Source organism: Peromyscus maniculatus, chromosome 15, assembly GCF_049852395.1.
Source record: "Peromyscus maniculatus bairdii isolate BWxNUB_F1_BW_parent chromosome 15, HU_Pman_BW_mat_3.1, whole genome shotgun sequence".
NCBI classification, from domain to species: domain Eukaryota; kingdom Metazoa; phylum Chordata; class Mammalia; order Rodentia; family Cricetidae; genus Peromyscus; species Peromyscus maniculatus.
In genome coordinates, this window is record NC_134866.1 from 47556582 (window position 1) to 47578216 (window position 21635).

The 21635-nt window shown below is 41.8% G+C and overlaps 1 protein-coding gene across 2 annotated transcripts in view; it reads left to right on the plus strand.

Annotated features, from left to right (window-relative positions):
* Positions 1-21032, plus strand: part of Ndufaf2 (NADH:ubiquinone oxidoreductase complex assembly factor 2) — a 118439-nt gene extending 97407 nt beyond the window's left edge. Inside the window, exon 3 of one of the 2 annotated variants that reach the window (XM_076551927.1) lies at positions 20394-21032. In XM_076551927.1, the coding sequence (XP_076408042.1) occupies positions 20394-20642 (249 nt within the window). In that variant the 3' untranslated portion in view covers positions 20643-21032. The remainder of the gene's footprint in view (positions 1-20393) is intronic. The other variant, XM_006994967.4, reaches the window with a different exon arrangement.
* Positions 21033-21635: the final 603 nt, after the last annotated feature.

The following is a 21635-nucleotide window of genomic DNA, read 5'->3' on the forward strand; positions in this document are numbered from 1 at the left end:
TATTAATCTGTATTTCTTAATTATATATTCCTTTTTTTAGGCTTTTTGTTTTGTTTTGTTTTGTTTTGTTTGAGACAAGGTTTCTCTGTGTAGCTTTGGAGCCTTTTTTGGAATTCACTCTGTAGCCTGGGCTAGCCTCAAACTCACAGAGATCCACTTGCCTCTGCCTTCTGAGTGCTGGGATTAAAGGCGTGTGCCACCACGGCCAAGCTTTTAATTATATATTACATTTTTAAATGAGCTGCATAAACATATCCTAAACAAGAGTAGAAACATACATACAGTATAACAAAATTTAATTTTAAATTTGTATTAATAAACCAAAATCCATACCAGTGTAAAATATTTTAAGATTAATAGGTTTTTTTTGGATTAAAGTAGATTTAATAATCTATTCTTTTTTTCCTTTAGAAAGATATCTTTGAATTTAATTTTTTTGTTTAGCCTTTCTTTTTACTATGACTAATAACAATTTGTAACCAGCCCCCCCCCCTTAAATGATAACAAACATCCATAACCAATATTTTGGGATGTGGGCATGGTTCTGTAGATGACTTCCTGTTGTTTGGGAGTGCTGACATCTTTGGGGGAACCTTCAGAAAATCAGGATAATTGTTAAGTCTTGATTCTGTGAGACTGGATCATCTCAGTCATCAACCTTGAAGCTGTTCTGGATGCTGGATCACCTAAGCCATCTGTTTTTATTGGTGTCTGGTCCCCTTGTTCTGAAAATTCATAAACTGCTAAAGGTAACATCCATATTACCTTTATTATGTATTAATACAAGTATATACTGTACATTGTACACAAGCCTGCCAAAGATGATTTTTTGTTATATGTTTCAGCAGGTAAAACATGCATCACATGTGTTGTAGTTTTTTTTAGGTTTATTTCTTTATGTCTGCAGTCAGAAATTTCAGGGGGCTTCCTCAATCAAACTTGATTTTCTTTAACCCAGAATGAATCCACAGCCTCTCATTTCCTGTGGAAATAAAAGCATAACTTTTCCTCCAAAGCCTTTTGACTTAAATTTTGAAGTCAAGATATTTTTTTTAAATATATAGGTTGGTTAAATCTAGCAGTTTTTATAATCCAGTGTCCCATAGCAGCTAAAAAAAAAAAAAAAAATTCAAAGACAACACAATAACATACAGGACTCAGACTCTCTGTATATTTCCCATCTTTATGTAGCTTATTATATATATAATATTATATATTATATATTACTTAATTCCTTTTTAAAGAACTTTATTATTTTATTCTTAAACTATTTTTTAATATGCCTTTTCTCTCTCCCAAGCCTATGTGTATTTTTAAACACACTGTAACCTGTTCAGAGGCTTTTTTTTTTTTCACTGAATCTGTCTTTACTGTGTATCTGTTGTTTTTTGATCTCATGAGACAAATCTTTTTTTTTTTTTTTTTTTTTTTTTTTTTTTTTTTTTTTTTTTTTTTTTTTTTTGGTTTTTCGAGACAGGGTTTCTCTGTGTAGCTTTGCGCCTTTCCTGGAACTCACTTGGTAGCCCAGGCTGGCCTCGAACTCACAGAGATCCGCCTGCCTCTGCCTCCCAAGTGCTGGGATTAAAGGCGTGCGCCACCACCGCCCGGCATGAGACAAATCTTAAACTATGTCAGCTACCTGTTGCTGGAGAGCTTCTCTCCAGGTTCCACCAAGCCCCATATGTAATTTTACCATGTTAAAGTTAAAACCTTCCTTTTTAAAGAAAGAAGAAAAGGGGAAGTGCTGTGGATATCACTCTATATAAATAAAATACTGATGGCCAGTGACCAGACAGGAAGTATAGGCGGGACAAAGAGAGAGGAAAATTGGGGAAACAGGAAGAAGGAGGGAGAGACACTGCAGCCACCGCCAGGACAAGCAGCATGTAAAGATGCCGGTAAGCCACGAGCCACGTGGCAAGGTATAGATTTATAGAAATGGGTTAATTTAAGATATAAGAACAGTTAGCAAGAAGCCTGCCACGGCCATACAGTTTATAAGTAATATAAGTGTCTGAGTGATTATGTTATACATGGATTGTGGGACTGCGGGGCTTGGTGGAACCTGGAGAGAAGCCCTCCAGCAACAGCTACCAGCATTGCTCAGCTTAGCACATGGCAGTAGCTCATGGCAGGTGGGGACAGTTGTCAGGAGACGTTTTCCTGTACTGTGGCTGGAATGAGAGACTGCGGGAACCCACCACACAGCGTAGCTCATGGCATGCTCTCAGCTTCCAGGAGACGAGTCTCTGTATTGTGGCCAGCATTAGAGACACAGAATAGGAAGCCTTGCTTGACTCTGTTTCTGAGCATTGAGAACTTTTTTTAAGCTTTTTCAGGTATTATGTGGAAATTCTTGCTGATCTTTTGGGCGTCATATGTAGGTGGACATTTCTTTCCCATCTTAACCACCGACTCAGAGGCTGAATATAGATTATAAGTGCTTGGTCAGTAGCTCAGCCTTGTTACTAGCTAACTCTTACATTTAAATTAACCATATTTCTTACCTATGCTTTGCCATGTGACTTGGTACCTTTCTCAGTATGGCATGCCCATCTTGCTTCTCTGCCTCTCCTTGCAACTCCGCCCTTCTTCATCCCAGCATCCTTTGTTTGGTTGCCACACCTATACTTCCTGCCTGGCTACTGGCCAATCAGCGCTTAATTAAGCCAGTTCCAGTGACAAATCTTTACAGTGTACAAGAGAATTATTCCACAGCAGGTGTCTGTCAAGACTGTGCCTGTGTGAGGGTGTCAGGGCTGTACCTTTATCTGCTTTCAAACTGAGGTAAGATACTCCTCCCAGCATTTCTCATTCACTAAAGCTCAGAGCCCAGAAATTTGAAAATTAGTCACCTTGTGGGTAGTTCTTTCATGTAACAAGTTAGTAGGTAAACTAACTAGCCAGAATAATTCAAAGTTAAAAATATTCAAAATGAATGATAACCACTATTATTTTATTATCATTTCTCTTAATGTCTACAAGAGGGGCTTGTGAGGAGGGTCAGTGAGTAAAGGCACTTGCTGACAGGCTTGATGACTTGAAATCAACCCCTAGGATCCATGTAGTGGGAGAAGAGAACTGACTCCTATTGGCCTCCATGAGTACTGCCACCACCCCAAATAAATGAATTGTTTAAAATGCATACATATATATTCCACAAGACATTGAATTTCATGTGAAGTTTACAGAAATAGGTCTAAACTCCACATTCATTTTTTGGTTTTTAGTGTACTATTATTATTGTGTGTGTGCCCACACATACATGTGTACGTGGGTGTGTGCACACCATGTGTGGGAGATCAGAAGACAGCTTGTAGCAGTCAAGCCTTTCCATCCACTGTGACCCCAGGAGTTGACCTCAGGTCATCAGGCCTTCACAGCAAGCCCCTTTCCCTCTGAGCCATCTCGTTGACCCTTGGTTCTCTTTTGGAAAGATCTACATTCGTGAACAGTGCTATAGTACTTTTGAATACTTAGTTTACAGAAATAAACGTAAATTTCCTGGCTTTGTCTCCCCATTTGTATAGCCTAAGAACTGCCTGTTTTCTACCTGTGATAGTCAGATTAATATATTTGAAGTTTAGTAATATAGCTACCTCCTTCTAGAGTTCAAGATGATTTTAAATGTTTAGTCCCAGTGGAAAGAGAAACAAGTGTGTGGTAGATGGTACCTGATACCTCATGTCATACCATTTACTCTGGCCCATTGCTCATGAATGTAACTTCACAGGGGCTCTGACAGCATGGGGTGTCTATGGGAAAGAATGTGACCCGTGAAAGAGTTAACATACTACTTGATTGGTCGGGGTAGGGGCTGAGGGGCAAATGCTCCCTTTCTGTCCCCTGGGCAAGCAGCTGAAGCCTGTCAGGCATTTGGCACACATTTGCCTCACCTGCTCAGAAGGCCCGACACCCAGTGCAGTAACCAGTAACAGCACATGCTGATCCAGGCTTCCTTTCCTCCCACTCTGCCATATTGTGCTCCTTTCACTGGGACCCCTTATTCAACATCAGCTGTATCAAAACCAAAATTGTCTCTAGCAGACGTGAGCTCAAACCAGCACTGGTCAGTACCAGGTCATTAAATTCAACAGGTCTACTCGTTCTGTAATCTGACTGCATGTCGGTTATGCTGACACAAAACAGTATGTTCACTAAGAACATGGCTGAAACCGTGTATCAGAGTGCTTGAAAGCTTGGTGACCATCTCAGGGAGTTGAGCTGGAGAGTTGAGAACTGGCCCAGGTACTTTGGATACCCTGAGGTTAATTTTCACTAACAACCCTGGTATAGCCTACAGCTGTCCAAGTTGATCTTGTGCAGGAGTTGAGTGATTTTTCTGTCCCGGTGAGTTGTGCTGTAGGTATACCAGTTGGCACTGGGCTCCACAACTCTGCATTTTCATCAGCTATGATTTTCTGTAATGAGTTTTGTGGTGGTATTGTGTTCCCCGAAATATTGTGCACCCTAATAAACTTATCTGGGGTCAGAGACAGAACAGCCACAATATTAAACATAAAGGATAGGCAGTGGTAGCACACGCCTTTAATCTCAGCACTTGGGAGACAGAGCTAGGCAGAAATCCATGGGTTCAAGGACACAGCCAGGCATGGTGACTCATGCCTTTAGTCCCAGAAAGCGAGTCTTTAATCCCAGGGAGTGATGGTAGAAGGCAGAAAGATATATAAGGCGTGAGGACCAGGAACTAGAAGCATTTGGCTGGTTAAGCATTTGGCCTGGTTAAGCGTTCAGGCTTTTGAGCAGCACAATTCAGCTGGGATTCATTCTGGATGAGGACTCAGAGGCCTCCAGTCTGAGGAAACAAGACCAGCTGAGGATCCGGTGAGGTGAGGTAGCTGTGGCTTGTTCTGGTTCTCTGATCTTCCAGTTCACCCCAATACCTGGCTCAGGTTTGATTTTATTAATAAGAACTTTTTAAGATTCCTGCTACAGAGTTTCATCTGTTACAAGAGGAGTTTCCTTTATGAGGGGCGAGGAGTACACTTATCTGTGGGTATGAGGACAATATTTAGAATGTAGTGAGGGATTATGCTGGTTTAGGAAAGTGACAGTTGTAGGTTCTCCTCCAAGACCCGGGATAGTTGTCTAGATTCCAAGACTCTTGTTGAGTGTGTCTTAAGTCCAATTAGAGAGCTGTTGGTTACTGCCAAGGTATGTGTGCCGCTACTACACCCTTAGGTTATACCATGCTGGCCATTGTTGTGGTTCATAGATATCAGAGCTGGTTAGGACTGTTGGTGGCTCCCCTCCTTTGGAAACTTGTATGGTGTCTTCTGGTACCATGAAAGCTAGTCCTTAGGGAAAAAGGCTTTCAGATCCAGCTTAGGGGTCAGCTCAGTTTGACTTTCATTTTTTAAGGTATTTTTTAAAGTGTGTGTGCACGTGTGCACATATGAGTCATTTCTGATGAAAAAATAAAATAGTGCTTTTTGTTTAAAACAAATGCTATCATTCTAGAGATTTGCTCAGTTTATCTTTTTGTTAAAATATTTTTATTTCACTTGTACTCAGAGAGTAAAAATACATTTAGGTTTTAAATTTTGCTTTTCATCTTTAATGTATAAAGTTCTTGATGTGTAAATAAAATGCAGTGTTTTCTGAGTTGCACAATTGGATATAAGGTGAAATGTTCAGAAGGAAAAATGAAGTTTTTATGACAGGCCCTGTCTTCTTCCCAACTATTTCTAGCTTTTCTATAATTATGTATTTTGACAGTCTTTCTTTTTCAGACGGGTAGAAGGTATGTTTTCCAGAGGACTGATAAGCACATGGTTTCAGTAATTATCTCCCCCACAAAATTAAACTAATTGCATTATCAGCTCTCACCAAATTACATGGCAATTCATCATAAAAACACTTATTAGTGTTTGTCTAAAATAGCCTCACTAATGATGTCTTCTTAGCAAAATGAGTTCTGCATTTTCATCACCAGTTGGATGGTTTTTTTTTTGCCACATTTATACTATGTAGTCATTTGACTGCAATAATTTTTTAAAGCTGCAACATTATCGAACTATAGTAATGCTTGTTAACAAAATTCATTTGTGTATTGGCAAAATATTTAGAGATAATAAGTTCAGTGATATATTAAGTAGTAACCTGGATTTACCTAAGGAAACATTGTTGTCTCTAAAAAAGCTAGGCCATCCTTTTCACAGGAGGACCTCCTCTAAAAATTAACTAATTAATAAGTACCTAAACAAACATAAAATGTAAATGCTATTAGGCTACACTCAACCCAGCTTTGTTCAAACTAAAGGCTTTCTGATATCAAGTGTTAGTTATATGTATTAGAAAATTTTTCAAATAATAGCTTTGATAATTCCTGCCGCATTATAAGATACCTAGTGGTTTCTATCTATGTAGTTTGTCTCTTCCTGCTAGAGTCTAAGCCTCGTGACAGCAGGTCCTGTGGTCTGGACGCTGTTGCATCTGCAAAATCTAGAGCGGTCCCTGACTCAGAGTGAGCACTCTGGATACTGAAAGGCCCATCTGCTGAGCCCTCTTTTGCCTTGTCTCTTCTCCTGTGTTCTGATTTCCCAGTGATTCCGATTTTAAAATACTGTCGCTGTTGTTGTTTTCAAGGGTAGGGCACATGATGACCTGGCAGCGTATGGAAGGCAGAGGGTAGCTTTGTGGAATCAGTTCTCTGTCTCCATTACATAGGTTCCGGGGATAGGACTTGGGTCACCAGGCTTGTGTGACAAAAGTCTTACTCACTGAGCCACCTCACCAGCTCCCCGTCGACCATTTGGATTCCCTCCCACAATTCCCATGAGAATTCTCACCTGACTTTGTTATTTCGTCCTCTCGTCTCCATCAGTAGGACATCGGGGACATCATCCCTGAGCCTCTTTTACTCCTGGCACCCATCCTAGCAGACACTCAGCTCTACTGATACCCATTTGCGCTTACACTTGGTTGCCTGGCCTTCAGAGGTCACTGTATCCTAATTAATATGCTGGCTTCTTCAGTTTCTCCGAGGAGAAGAGCTGCCGCTGTGTCCCTCTCCTCTTCCTTCGTCCCTCCGCAGTGCCGTTTCAGTTAGTTTCATCAGATGCTGCCCTTCAGAGAATTCCACTTCTCTCCAGTAGAGCTGCTTCAGGGAGCCTCACTTGCCCGGCTGCCAGCTCTAGTCACCTTGCCCAGGGCGGCCGCCACTGCCAAGCTTCTCTAGTGGTTGCCTGTCTGGCTGCTGCACCTCTGGGTCGTCCCAGATCACCATCTCTGACCCTGCCACTGCCTTCCCCATTACCCAGCCTATCTTCTTCTTCCTCTCTTCTCTAGTCCTATGATAGGGAGGGAAATGCCTTGTCTGTCTGGGGAGTTGAATATGGGTAGTGGTGGGTAGGTGTCCTGAGTTCCATTTTAAATGGCTTAAGAGTCATTTACCCATGCTTTCCTCCTTCCTCTGCCTCTTTGGGAAGGTCAGTAGGTACCTGTCATTGTGGTCCCGTTGGTCTCAGGCACTAGGAATGGATATTGTGATCTGTCACGTTTGTGTTGTTATTGCAGATGTGCGATCCTGGGTAAATTCTCAGTGTGCACTGGGTACAGAATATAACCATCATTACAACCTGTTTCTCAGGGGTGAAGTATTTGGGGTCTAAGAAGTTGGCTGATCATTAACTTTTCCTACTTTAACCTAACGTTAGGAACTCTGTATCAAAGCCAAATACTCAATGATTGACAAGTGAAGAGTACAAAGAGATAGATTTTTTCCCAATTTCAAAAGCATCATTTTTACCACATTTATTTTTAAAAACTAATATAAATTCCTAAGAGTATAAATACCTTTTTTTTTCCATTTTCAAGAATGTACAGCATTTTTGTCATTATGAAGAAAAGGCCTATAAATTATTTAGAACCACAATTTAATTAACGGTGAAATAAATGTATTCTTAATTGTTAGCTCTTTAAATTTAGGTTTACACGTGTAATACAATGCAGCATGCGGAGCCCGAGTCATTCATTCAGCAAGTGCATGCTGGCTCGTCTTGTTTGCGAGGCCCTGTTCTAGGCACTGTATACGAGGGACGAAGGGAAAGGAGCCAAACAGGGCTGACAGAAACTCATCGCCTTATGGCCACCAAACTGCATATGCATTTGTTTACCTTCTGCCTTGGCAATCCGGCTTCTAGAAATCTACTCAATTATCAGACAAAAGCAAAGGTGTAGCCGCTCAGGGAGGTTCCCGGGAACCAAAAGATGACAAAATGTAGCAGTACGAAGTTAGTGCCATGAGAGTTTCTAGTGACTAAAGTTACAAAAAATTGATCCTATATGAATGCAAATGATAGATGAAGGATGGATAAATAATCTGCTTTTTTATGAAAAATGGAAAGTACGCAGAAAACCTGTTTGCTTTAATAAAAGATTAGCGAAGAAGGGAGCGCCTGGTATGGAAGAGCAAGGGCGGAACATTAATTTCATTGGTGGCAAACAGTTCCCGAGCAGCTCAGCCAGGGGCACTCTCTGTAGGTCGGCCTCCCTCCCCTTAGCCACCAGGCTCAGGCCATGTGACTAACTGGAAGAAAAGCCTTCCAGGCAGAAAGGGGCCCAGCCACGTGTGTCTGAGGAACCCAGAAGCCAGTGGGGCTGGAGCATGTGCAGTAGTGACTGGAGGGGAGGACCCCAGGCAGGTCACCTGATCCTTGTGGGAGGTTGGTTGTTGGGGCAGGCCCGAGATGGAGGAGCAGTAAAAGGTGTCTAGCAGGTAGGCTTGAGAAAGAAAGAAGAAGTATCAGAGGACAAAGGGCAAAGCCCAACACTGATGGAGGCCCAGCCCAGCGTTGGCCAGCTCTGCGGAGTCCTTAAGTGTTTAGACTGCCGTCTGGTTGCTGTGGCCTCGCTTTGTGTCCCGCCTGTCTCAGTGTGGACGGGCTGCTTTTAAAGCAGTAGTGAGGTGGCCCTCTGCTGCTGGCACACATGCTATCATTGGGGACAGATGGGTGTTGCCTTGTCACAGGCCCCTGCCACTGGAAAGGATCTCATGAGTGTTCTATATCTGCCACATGCTCATCTGACGTAACTTCTAATAACCCTGAAAGGTTTGTTAGAGGGAGCTGTGTGCCGTGTGAACATTACATCATGGAGGCCCAAGGAGACCTGTTAGGGGGTGCCTGTGGTCCAGGCAAGAAATGCTGCTGGCAAGAGAGGTGGAGAGAAATGTAGAGTTCAAGAAGCAATGTGAAGAGCTGGTAAGATTTAGTGCTGGTAGATAGATGGGGACACAACATTGTAAACACCCACAATGATGTTAGGGCAGCTAAGTTATCCACTGCTGGTGAAGCACGGCTCCCTGCCATCCTCACAGCTCCTACTCACTCCCCAGCCTCTCTGACTCTTCCTACCTCCCCCTCCCGCCTCCACCAGCTCTTCATCTGATCCTGCCGGCCGGTATGGGTTTGATCAAGACGGAGCCTCTTCCAAGAGTGATCGTTAACTCTCGGGGCTGTCCGTGCATGATGTGGGTTGTTATGGTGGCGCTGCTCTGTGGTTTAGCAGGTGAGGATAGAGAAGAGGCCCAGGGAAACAAGACAGAGCTTCCAGGCATCAGGGAACACTGGAGATGGACAGAACGGCCCTGGTCCCAGCCGTATGCACAGCCTTGGGAGGGCCTTGTGAAGAATTTACCAGGCAGTGGCGGGTGGAAGCAGATTTCAAGTATAGGTTAGTGGTGTGACCTTAAGCTAGGCCTCTGAGCCTCTGTGGTCTTTGGACATGTTTAAATGAAGCTAAATTAGACACCCAAGTCTAAGGGGCTATGTAGTTTAACTTAAGATTCTGGATCTTGGGGAACAATCAGGGCTGAAGGTACAAATCTGAGATCGTTCAGCATATGGAGACGGTATTTAAACTTGCAGGATGGGAAACAATTATCCATGGAAAGAGCATAGAAAACAGGGCCTGTGCCTGAGCCCTGGAATGCTTGAGGCCAGAAGTGCTTGGAGATTTGGTCACAAAGGAGCTGGCAGTTTGATACAAGAGCCCGAATGCTTTACAGGCATTTTCATTTGGCATGTCTTATTTGTAGCACACACACACACACACACACATGCACCTCTTTTTCTTACTTTGTAGCTCAAGATGGCCTCAGTCTCACCTGTCCACGTGCTGAGGATTGGCATGCGCTCTTCTCTTCTCTTTCCATCCATGGCCAATCTCTGCAATCCTTTAGAAATGGGAGTGGTTCTGCCTGCCTTCCCCTCCCCATGCTTCATAACCGAGTGCCGTGTACACAGCAGCACAACGACCTCCTTCTTTGCTTCACTGCCGGCGTGTGCTTTCTGACCTAATTCTCCCTGCTTGCATTCTGTAGTAACGCCCTGTCTCATTCCTGTGTTCCAGTGTGTCCGCCCCTGCCTCCCTCACCTTTCAGTCCAATTTGCACAGTTGCTATAGTCATATTTTTAAAAAACGAAGTGAACATGGAAATCTTGTATTTATGCTTGCAGATTAAGCAAATAGAAATATAGCGTAGCCCATTAAACATTAATTGCAAATAAACAATGAATTTTAAGTGTAAGTTTGCCACATGCAGTATTTAGGGCACAAATACTAGGAGGTTGTTTGTTTATCTGAAACTCAAATTTACATAAAAGAATACGTATTTTCTCTGGAATCCTGTTCTTGCTTCGAAGTCTAAAATGTTTCACTAATGCCTTCAGAATAAAACCTTCATGTCCTGAGACTGTACCGCAGGAGTCAGCATGTTCTGAGTCCTGTGTTCTCTGTGACCCCACTTGGAGTGTCGTGGACTCACTGCGCTGCTCCCCTCCTCAGCTCTGAACACGTGCGCACCTCTTCCTAGAGTCTCCAGTTCCTCTGATTAGTGTCTGTAGATTCGTCAAGACTCAAATATCATCTGCTCCAAGGAATCCTTTCTAACATGCTCGTGCTCTGGTGAGGTCAATATTAGAAGACTACCTGCTCTTCTGCATTTCTCAGACATTCTATTCTTAATAAGCACTACAGAGCTTACTGTAATTTAGTACATTTGTGCTTAACTTTCTTCCCAGGATTGCTAGTTCTTTGAGCACAGGGGTAAAAACTGTATACGTTGCCAGGCATGGTGGCATACACCTTTATTTTTTTTTTTTTTTTTTTTTTTTTTTTTTTTTTTTTTTTTGGTTTTTTCGAGACAGGGTTTCTCTGTGTAGCTTTGCGCCTTTCCTGGAGCTCACTTGGTAGCCCAGGCTGGCCTCGAACTCACAAAGATCCGCCTGGCTCTGCCTCCCGAGTGCTGGGATTAAAGGCGTGCGCCACCACGCCCGGCTGGTGGCATACACCTTTAATCCCAGCACTCAGGCAGGTGGATCTCTGTGAATTCCAGGCTAGTCTGGTCTACAGAGCAAATTCCAGGACAGCCAGGGGCTACACAGAGAAACCCTGTCTCGGAAAACAAAACAAATTGTACCCTTTAACTGTACTCTGTGGCACATAGCAGGCGCGTCTTAATATATGGATGAACCAATGAATGGGAAAATAGGACCCCTAGTCATTGGGCATATGGTGGCCATTGGTGTTTACACAGCTTTTCTGGGTCTTGACACCTCTCTAGATCAGAATTACAGCAAGGTACCGCTGTGGCTTGTTCTACAGACACCAAGGACAGTTCCTAAGAACATAATGTGGACGTGCAGGTGCTCGGTCTTCATTCACTGAGTGCATAGGAGAATAGAAAATGCACAGTCTGTGTTGTCCCTGCATCAAGCCCTGAGAGTACAACCTGTGACCATAGCACCTTTGTTTCTGCACGACAGCCTTCTTACAGCCTAAGCTGTGACCCCTGACTCTGCTTGACGTGCCCAACTCTTCTTCTCTCTCCAGCAGCTGGCACATGACTCGGTAACTGTTAGCATCCGCTCACTGAGGGCACCTTCTCTTTTCTCCCTGGCTTTTGCTTCTCGGCCACATCGCTGCCTCACTTAGAAGAAAGTTATGGAGTCCCAACATTGCCTTTTCTTCCAGGGATTATAGCCTTCCCCACTTTCACATAAGAGAGCAGCGTTTTCTTTGTCTCCTCCCAGAGTAGTTCAATTAAATAGAACTAAAGCTAAGTAACTTTAATTATATTATTTTCTATTAATGTTTAACTACTAAGTTTCTTTTTCCATTAAATGATGGTGTCTTTATGCTCAGAGGTTTTATATATATATGGAAGTTCATTTCTTTTATTAAAGGAAATGCCACCACAAAACTATTAATGACTTGAGCTCTGCGATTAGTTCTTTTTAGTGACATTTCAAGATTTAATTATTAATCTGGCTCAAGTTCAAAGACAGAAAACTCAGTGCCAGAAATTCCTAACCAGCAAGGAATATAAACAAACCTTACAATTGTCCCCTCAAATAACAAAAACCAGCGAGATCAGCTTCTTGTAATTAGAGATGTTTTTTGGGGGGGATACAGAAGGAGAGTTCAAGAAAGCATGTCAAAACAACAAAACTCAGGGCACATTTTCATTGCTGTAATTGATCAGAGGATGTTTGCAATGGATTTGAAAGTGAATAAATTAACTGTGACATTGATTTGGCAGAGGCACGCGAGTGATTGGCAAGAACACACAGCAGAGCAGCGTCTGCTGGAGCACAGCTCCCCTGACTGTTATTTGTTTCTAATAGATGTCTTTGCAGCCGGTGCTAGCCTTCTAACCTGAGTGCTGGAGCTTAGTTACTCCTCTACCCTTTGGGTTCATCCTACCATCTGGGCAAGACCAATTGATCTTTGATTAATATCTCAGGCCCTTCCTTGGGTCTGAACACAGAATTCTTTCTGAGGATCTATGTCCTTCCCTCCCCCTTTTCTTTTCAACACTGAAAACGGGTGGACTAGTAATTCATTGTTTCATCCTGACAGTAATTAAACAACGGAACAGCATTCTCAAGCTCAGACTTCATTTAACACAGTATTTGCCAGGACTGAATTTGCCTCAGCATGTTACAAAATTGATCTCAAAAAAATTTCCCAGGTGGCAGGATATAGCACAGTGGTAGTGGTCAAGGCCTTGAGTTCGATTCCAACCTCCCCACATACCCCCAATGTGCATATTCAGCTTAGAAAGTTCCCACTATAGAAATGTTGAGGTATGGGTCTCTGTGCCATATTAATAATGTAATATGCTCACATCTTTGTGGCTGTCTGTAATAAAGCATTTAGAAACATTCTTCTGGCCAAATTTCACTTTTAATCTCTTGATTAAATCCTTTTGTATTTGTAATTGTTTTTATTTAACTCAAAGGAAATACATTTATATGCTAAAATGTTTAATATGATTTTAAACAAAAAGTATCTCTCAGCATGTACAGTTTAAATTAGGAAAGACACTAATGGAATTGGTAAGATTGAGTTTATCCTCTCTATGGCATATGTCTGGTAAGAGATTAAAATATATATAAATTTTAGAGAGTGTACTTAGTAATATAAACATTTTAGAAATATTTCTTTCTCTGAGAACAAAATTTTCCTTATATTTTTTATCTTACATGTTTTCCTATGTGTAGTGCCAATAACTGTTGAATGTATTACAGTTTTAATTGGTAGTGTTTTATAAATTCCTACTCTTATTTTCTGTATGTAGTATAATTTTAACTTCATAAAATGAGTCACAGTTTTGTTCCTATAGAAAAACATAAGAAGAACCCCAGTAGTGTGCCTGAATATGACTCCTAAGTGTTATTTAGTTATAAAATAAGAAAGTTTCTAACAATAAAATGTTAAATTTATTTAAACTGTCCTGGTAGGTACATATACCTCTGGAACATGGAGCTTGAACTTAAGAATCGGGCTCTGATGTAAGGTACAAGTCTTTAACCTATATAGTTTTATTTATTTGTTTGTTTGTTTGTTTGTTTGTTTTCTGATTAGATTTTTAGCAATTTCAAAGCAAACTTGATAACTGCCCAATAAAAGACTGACCATTAGCCTGTCCCACCACTGTGCCTGTCTGTGAAAATGGCATGACTGAGGGTGTAGCTCAGTGGCAGAGAGCATGTTTAGCATGTTCAAGGCCCTGGTTCAGTCCCACGCTTCCGCCCCCAAAACAATAAAAGTGATTTTGAAGTCTGTTATCCTTGGAACCTTTGGAATTTGACATGAGTATCATATCACCATCACATACGTGTACATAAAGCATTACAGAAAAAATCCTTGATGGACTAATTCTCAGTTGCTTAGTTTGAATTTTTTAAAAATAAAAACTGGGCTGGGTAGTTGGAATCTTGAATAATATCATGGGAACAATCATTTCTTTTCAATATTCATATATCACACCCAAAATTAAATTAGTGACATATGTCTTGCATTAATAATGAGTTGCTTCTAGCCTGAACACGTTGTATTTCTTTCCCTTGTTACTGAGTTTACTGCTAACAATATTTTAGAATGTTCTAGTATGGGTCCTTAAGCCTGCACTTAAATATTCAAGTCCATTTAATAGTATAGACTCAGAACTGTCCATTTGCACACCTTTTCTAGCTGTGCTTTCTGAGACAGAAGGACGTGAAGGAGAAGACTCTGGGTAATCTCTAGGACTCGCTCTGATATTTCTTCGCCCTTCCCTGTCCCCAGAGCCCATCAAGTCATGGAAACCTTCATCCAGTCAAGGACGGCTTCATCAGAGAGCACGCGTCCGCGCTCTCCCTTCCCTCAGGTTTTAGAGTTCTGTTCCAAGGCTCTGCTTTACACCATCTTTGTTTCTTTTCTCTCTCATGACACGTTATTGTGGGACCTTTTATCTATTCTGCCATTTGTTTTACCGCCCTTTAACAGTCTAAATTCCTGTTTGTTTTACTTAAGATTTTCTACAGCTCTGCTGTATGATAGAGCAGATTTCCTCAATGTTGTGGAAAATGCCTCTGAACTAGAATTTCACATAGAAGATTGATAGAGTGAGATAACTATCCTGATTATATCATGCCTAATGTCTGTGACTGAACTATATGTCAGCATATTAGTAGAGTGCATATTTAAGCCTTTAAAAAAAAACTTTAAAAGCTTTTTGGCATCATGATTCATGTATCAATTTGCAACATTGAGTATAGCTACCCAAAGGACTCCTAGCAAAGTAATGGCATTACAAAGGACTTGAACACCTTTGGGGAGCTTGAGTTCACATTAATGAGTCATACCAGGAGAACAGCCGTTGTAGCTTTGTCTTATGTGGTGAGCATATTTTGAAGGCATTCAGGCAGTTTCCTTTTGCTTTTGTATCTCATCCTCCACAGTGACATTTAATGTTATAATTTTGGCATGTAAAATAATCTACAAATTGAAACAATAGGAAGCCCTCTGTCAATTTTCACCAAAACAGGGCTCCATAAACAAACCCAAACATACTGGCTACAGCTGAACAACTTCTGCTGCCTATTTAAATGAGAGCTATCACAGATGTTGGTCATTCCTAAACACATTTAAGGAACAACTTGGTGTTCAGATTTTGACTGAGTTCACTCTGTCTCCATTGTCAGTATAGTTTCTTCCTTGAGCTTGGTATGGAATAATATTCTTCAGCTGTTCACTCCATGGGACTCCATGTCACTCTCAGAATGGGGTTGACCTCACACGTGACTTTGTGATTATTAACTCCATGAGACTTGGCTTCATACTGATGCAAAGGAGCATTCTGATACACTCTCAATGCTGTAGAACACAGAAGGCATGATAAGCAGGTGCTTTTCCCTGGATGGAAGTAGCAGGGGCTTAAGGTGGTCGTTGTGAAATGTCCCCATAGGCATGTGTGCTTGAGCACTCATCCCTTGCTGGTAATGCTGTATTGCAAGAACAGGGATGGAGTAGAAATAAGTGGCTAGGAATGTGCCCTGATGGTTTTATGGTCCAGCCCAGCTTTCTGACTGCTCTCTGTTTTGCCAAGATGTGAGAAAACGAGGCGTCCAGCTGCACACTCTCACCTCCACGATCCTGCAGCCATGGCTTCCCCACTGTGACGGACAGTGTCTCCTCACTTGGTGCCACTTTTTAGAACTCCCTTCAGGTGCTTCTTGTTGGGTGTTAAGACACGGTGTTGAGAAATGTAACTAATCCAGAGTGCTGTTAGTCTGAGGGCCACATATGGGATTAGCAGTCCTCTTGCCCTCCAGGCTGGGCTTGTACTGAACTAGGTCTACAGAGCTTGAGGACTTGCTGTGGTAGGAACTGGACCGTATTCTGATGGTCTTCATATTTTTTGAGAACTTGAAAGGAATAGACATCAAGTTCTACGATACCCAGCATGTAGCAAAGTGTCCAGAAACCCTGTGAGTTTCTCTGCAATGAAGTCCTTCATTCTAATCCTTCCCTGTGGGGTTCATCCTGTTGCATGGGTTCAGGTTTCTGTCCAGAGAACTTTTCCTTAGCTGAAGTATTTGCTCTAATGTTTCTTGTATACAGATTTGCTTGTGATCAATTCTGCTTCTATTTGCCTAAAAATGTTTCTTTTATTCCTTTATTGAGGAACATTTTCACAGGATATGGAATTCTATGTGGCAGCCTTTTTTTTTTTTATTCAAGCACTTTAAACCATTCTCTTGTCTCAGAGCACCCACTGTCTCTGATGAGACTCAGTAACATTTCTTTATCTCATATTACTACACCCCTTTACTCTGAAGAATTTCTCTTGCTTCTTAGTTTTTAGCAGTTTGATTTTGGTGTGTTCTGGTTTATGAAGAATTGCTCTTGTTTGTTAGTTTTTAGCAATTTGATTTTGGTGTGCTCTGGTTTATGATTATCCTCACTGGGGGGTCTGTTGAGCTTCTTGGATATGCGGGTTTGTGTCTGTAACCCCTTTGCATATTTTTAATCATTATTTCCTCTTTTTTTTTCCTGTGTTTCAGTTACTTGTATGGTAAACAACTTGTTATTGTCCCACACTTCGCTGAGGCTTCATTTTTTAAGCTTTTTTAAATCTCTCATTTCAGTTTGTAAATTCTTTACTTTCAGATTCCTTTCTTAAGCTCTGTCTGAGTGGCCGCTAAACAGCTTTCAGGTTTTCCCTGTATGTATTTTGACCTCGAGTTTGTTCACGTGCTTCTCTGCTTCCTTTCTTTCCTCCTTGTGACCTTTATAGCTGACATTCCAACAGCAGCTGGGATGGAGTCCTTATTTGTTGGTTCCGTCATTTCTAGGTCTGTTGCTATTGGCTGATTTTAAATCACTTTCTCCTCTTCTGGGTTGCATGGTGAACACTAAGGTTATTTATTTAGTGTGTGGAGTTTTTTGTCTTCCTTTTTACTGAGATTTGTACTCAAGAACCATTCATTGACATGCGAATCATCTCAAAGTCTTGGAGGATTATTTTTAAGTTTTATTAGATAAATTCTAGAACAGTATAGTCCAAGAAGAGATTCTGTAACGATGGAGATTTTGTATCTGTCTTTTCCAGTGTGGTAGCCACTATACACATTTGGCTATTAAATACTTTGTGTTTTCTGAATCTTATTTATTCCAAATAAGTGAAATTCAAATAACATCCGGTTAACCACACTGAACAGCACGGTTCTAAAGTAAACTCTGCTCTTAGGCCAGTTTGCTTCTGCATCCTAAGTAGTAGAAGGTCTTTATGCTGATTGCCCCAGGTGCTCATGGGGTTCCTGTGGCCGGTAGAGCTTGAATGTCTTCTAATCGAGTGCCAGCTCCAGCAGCAGTTCAACTTACAGCTCTGCAGTATTCCTTGGCCAGAAGTCTTCCTGCCTAGCTTTGTGGAGTGTCATATTACACATGCTCAGCTTATATCCTTCTGAACACTCAAGGGGGTCCCCGTGCAGTGTCTAGAACTTGACAATACATCCGGTGTGTTCCATCTTCCTTAGTCTCTAAGCAACTGCCTCTATCACTTGAGCTTAGTGAGAGGCCATCCTTGGCTTGGGTTCTAGCACCCAATGTGACAGTCCATAATGTGTATCCAGGCAGAAATATGGAGTGACACAGGGAATACATCATTTGATGCCTCACCTTTCAGATGTCACAGCTGGGCACTGACCATTGCTAAGTTTAATAATGTTTTGTATATTTACTGTGTGTGTGTGTGTGTGTGTGTGTGTGTGTGTGTGTGTGTGTGTGTAGTGCTAATTGCACTACCTTAGTCAGAAATGTGAAGATTACATTGTATTAACACCCTTCCCTGTTTGAAAAGAATAGGATAGGGTAGGGATGTAGCCCTGTAGTAGAGCATTTGCCTAGCATGCATGCACCTTAGGCTTAATCCCTGGAGTAAGAGTTTTTTAAAACAGATATAGGTAGAAGTCGAGTGATTTGGGTTTGTTTTGTTTTATTTTATTTTAACAGAGTAGACTAAACAGTCACTCTCTTTAATTCAGCCTGCACTTGTTAGACTGCCACCACCCAGCAGTGTTCCTGTTCATTCTTCGTTCTGTGCTTTCCAGTCTAATTGTAATATGATATGGACAGGTTCTTTCTGGTCATGTGCATCTGGATAGTCACATCATTCCCAAGATCTGGCATTACTTTCCTAAATAGGCCACTTTGGAGCTCCTATCAGATGTAGACTGAGCCCTGCCAGGTTTTGAACAGTACAGCACAGGGTTGTGCTCACTCGAGGCACGCACATGGGTGCCTCTGCTAGTCTCTGAGCATCAGCATTAAATGCTCATGTGCTCCAGTCTGTGCCCCCACACTAACAAACGTCCACGGCTCCCCTGATGCTCAGAGCAAGCCAGCCAACCAGTGAATCCTGTGCCAGAAAGGGGGTGCCATAGAGCCAAGCAAGCCCTGCTCTCAAACATGGTCTCCATGGTAAACCATACCCAGCTGTTCTCCCAAGCTACCTAACCCACCACAGTCCTCCCTTCCCCTCTGTTCAAATGTCTTAAGGGCTTTCTTGGGTGAACTCACCTCACCTCTTCTCCATGACTCTGTGGTTGTTAGGGTGTCCCAAGGAACCCTGAATTATAGCTGTCCCATGTCTTCTGATGCCCCGAGTAACTTAGTCCCTAACAACAGATCCCTTATTCTCCAAGTGACTCCTCGCTACAGCGCTTGTGTGGTGGGTTTCTTCATGAAAGCTAGTTTGCCGCAGAGGAGGGGGTCCCTTTCAGCCTAACTCCCTGTGACTGTAACTGCTGGTCTTTTGGTGTTTGGGGAGGCTGTCTACACTCTCCCAGTGTGCTTCACACTTCCCCTTCCAGGGAGCCAGTCTGGAAATGTGGGTGCTTCGTGCCTTTCTGGTTCTCTGCCCTCTGGCTTTCCAGTTGTCTTTCCTACCCTGGAAATCTTCCTCTCAATTCCTTGCACTCTCATTGCTTCTCGTCACTCTGACTAGTTACGTGAAGGATGCTTATCCTGCCTCCTTACCCTACAGGGGTAAGGGTTAACACCCAGAAGGATTTAATTTCCTCTTCTGAGTGGTACATGTAATGATGCTCCTTAACTATGACAGTCTTGTGTTCAGTGAAAGACAGTAGTATAGCTCCTAGATAGAGCAAAACTATAGAACTTACTGCAAACTGCAAGGACTGAGGAAGCATCTCCAGCAGTGAAGTGCCTCTCTGAGGCTAGTGTCTGGGACATGAACTTTGCTCCTGTCCCCTTCCACTGGACTACTCTAGGTATCTTAGAGTTTCTACTGCTATGAAGAGACATGGCAACTCTCATAAAGGAAAGCATTTAATCAGGGTGGCTGGCTTATAGTTCAGAGGTTTAGTCCGTCATCATCATGGTGGGAAGCAAAGCAGCACGCAGGCAGACATGATACTAGAGAAATAGCTCAAAATCCTACATCTTGACTCAAAGGCAACAGGAAATGTCATGAGACACTAGGCGTGGCTTGAGCATATATGAGCATATATAAAGCCCACCCCCACAGTGACCCACTTCCTCCAAGAAGGCCATAGCTACTGCAACAAAGCCACACCTCCTAATAGTGCCACTCCCTATGAGCTTTGGGGGCCATTTACATTCAAACCACCACATTAGGACTTGAATCTGGCACTGTAGAAGGGGAATTTAGCATTCACATTCCCAGGACACAAGAGTGGCAGGCTGGACTAGCACTCTAGGATACCCACACACATCTTCCTCTGCAGTGGAAAAGTGGCCACTGATACTGAGCCTTAAGACAGAAAGTAGTTGTAAAACCTGAAAATTTGGGAGAATGATTCAGATTCTTATGTAACATTCGTTTCACTTTTTGAGTGGCAAATATTTTTCTGTGATCCCTCAGTCTTCTCTTGTAACATAAAATAGAAAACATTTCAGTACTGATATATAATCAAAAGCCTTCCTAGCCTTAGCCCATGCATATCTATACATGTAATGCAGTATCTTTTAATATTTTGATTTACTTATTGCCATAAAATCTTTGAATTATTTAAACTAAAATTTTAATCATGTTTCCCAATTATATGTATGTGCAGGAAATACTAAAGAATGAGAAATACAGAGAAGAAATTAAAATAAAAAGCAAGGATTTTTATGAAAAAGATAGACTGGGTAAAGAAGCCAGCAAAGAGCTCCTGCCTCCACCTGCTGCAACTCAGATTAAAGGGCATGCTGCTGCCCCATACTTCGGAAAGGAAGAGCCCTCGGGGGCCCCCACCAGCACTGGTCAGACTTTTCAACCAGGATCCTGGATGCCAGAAGATGACAAAAGACAGAATCAGTGATGCACTATGGCAAAGTCATTTCATCTGTATGGATGTGGCTATTTTAACAAATAAAGGTTAAAAGTTGATCACTTTGCATTTCCTGTATGCCCTGTGTCCCATAAAGCTTGAGGTATTTATTATGTATAATGTGATGCTGTGAATATAGAAGCTTAAATATTTTCAGATTTGAATCCTGTACTTGATTTTCTCACCCTTCCCCTCCTTGGATTACCATGCTGGCAAGTGTCATACCACTGTGAACACTCAGTACGTAAGGTCCTCAGGCTCAGTTAGGAACCACCACAGATAGACACTGTGAGGATAACAGTGGACTTCCACAGCTGCTAAAAAGGGATGGGAGAGAGGATTTGTATTTCACGAGGAAAACTTGGATAGAACATGTGATTTTTTTTTTTTAATAAAAAGTACTATTTGCTGGTAAGTGATGCAGGAACAGTCATTTGAATCTCCTACATAATCAATATAATTTTGGCCTGATTATCATGTGCCTTTGGGTCCTGTTTTAGAGACAGTCTCACTATATACACCACACTGGCCTCAAATTCAGATACACACCTGCCTCGGCTGGCATGCCTCAACTGCCTTTCTACTTTTTAAAAACCACCTAGCTGTGAAGCATTTCAAGTAGAATTTAAATATTAAATAGCTTGCCTGCCACGTTTCATTTTTTAATTAGCTATATTTGAACATTTCAAAGTTTACGTCTCTTTCAAGACAGAATTAAACCTATTTTAAGTTTTTAGTCTCAAGAGTGAAAGTGTTTGCATTAATAAAAGAACATTGTGTATACCTGAAGTATAAGGTATACATTAAGAGCTAAATTCTTGCAGTTTTCTATGCCTCCGCTAAAATGTATGTGGTATATTTCTGCAATGATGGGCTTAACACTATGCAAACTTTGAAAGCACAAAAATATAAAAACACAAAAATATGTTTCTGACTCCAAGGTTTAATCATATAACCTAGCTATGCCTGTATTTGCACACAAGT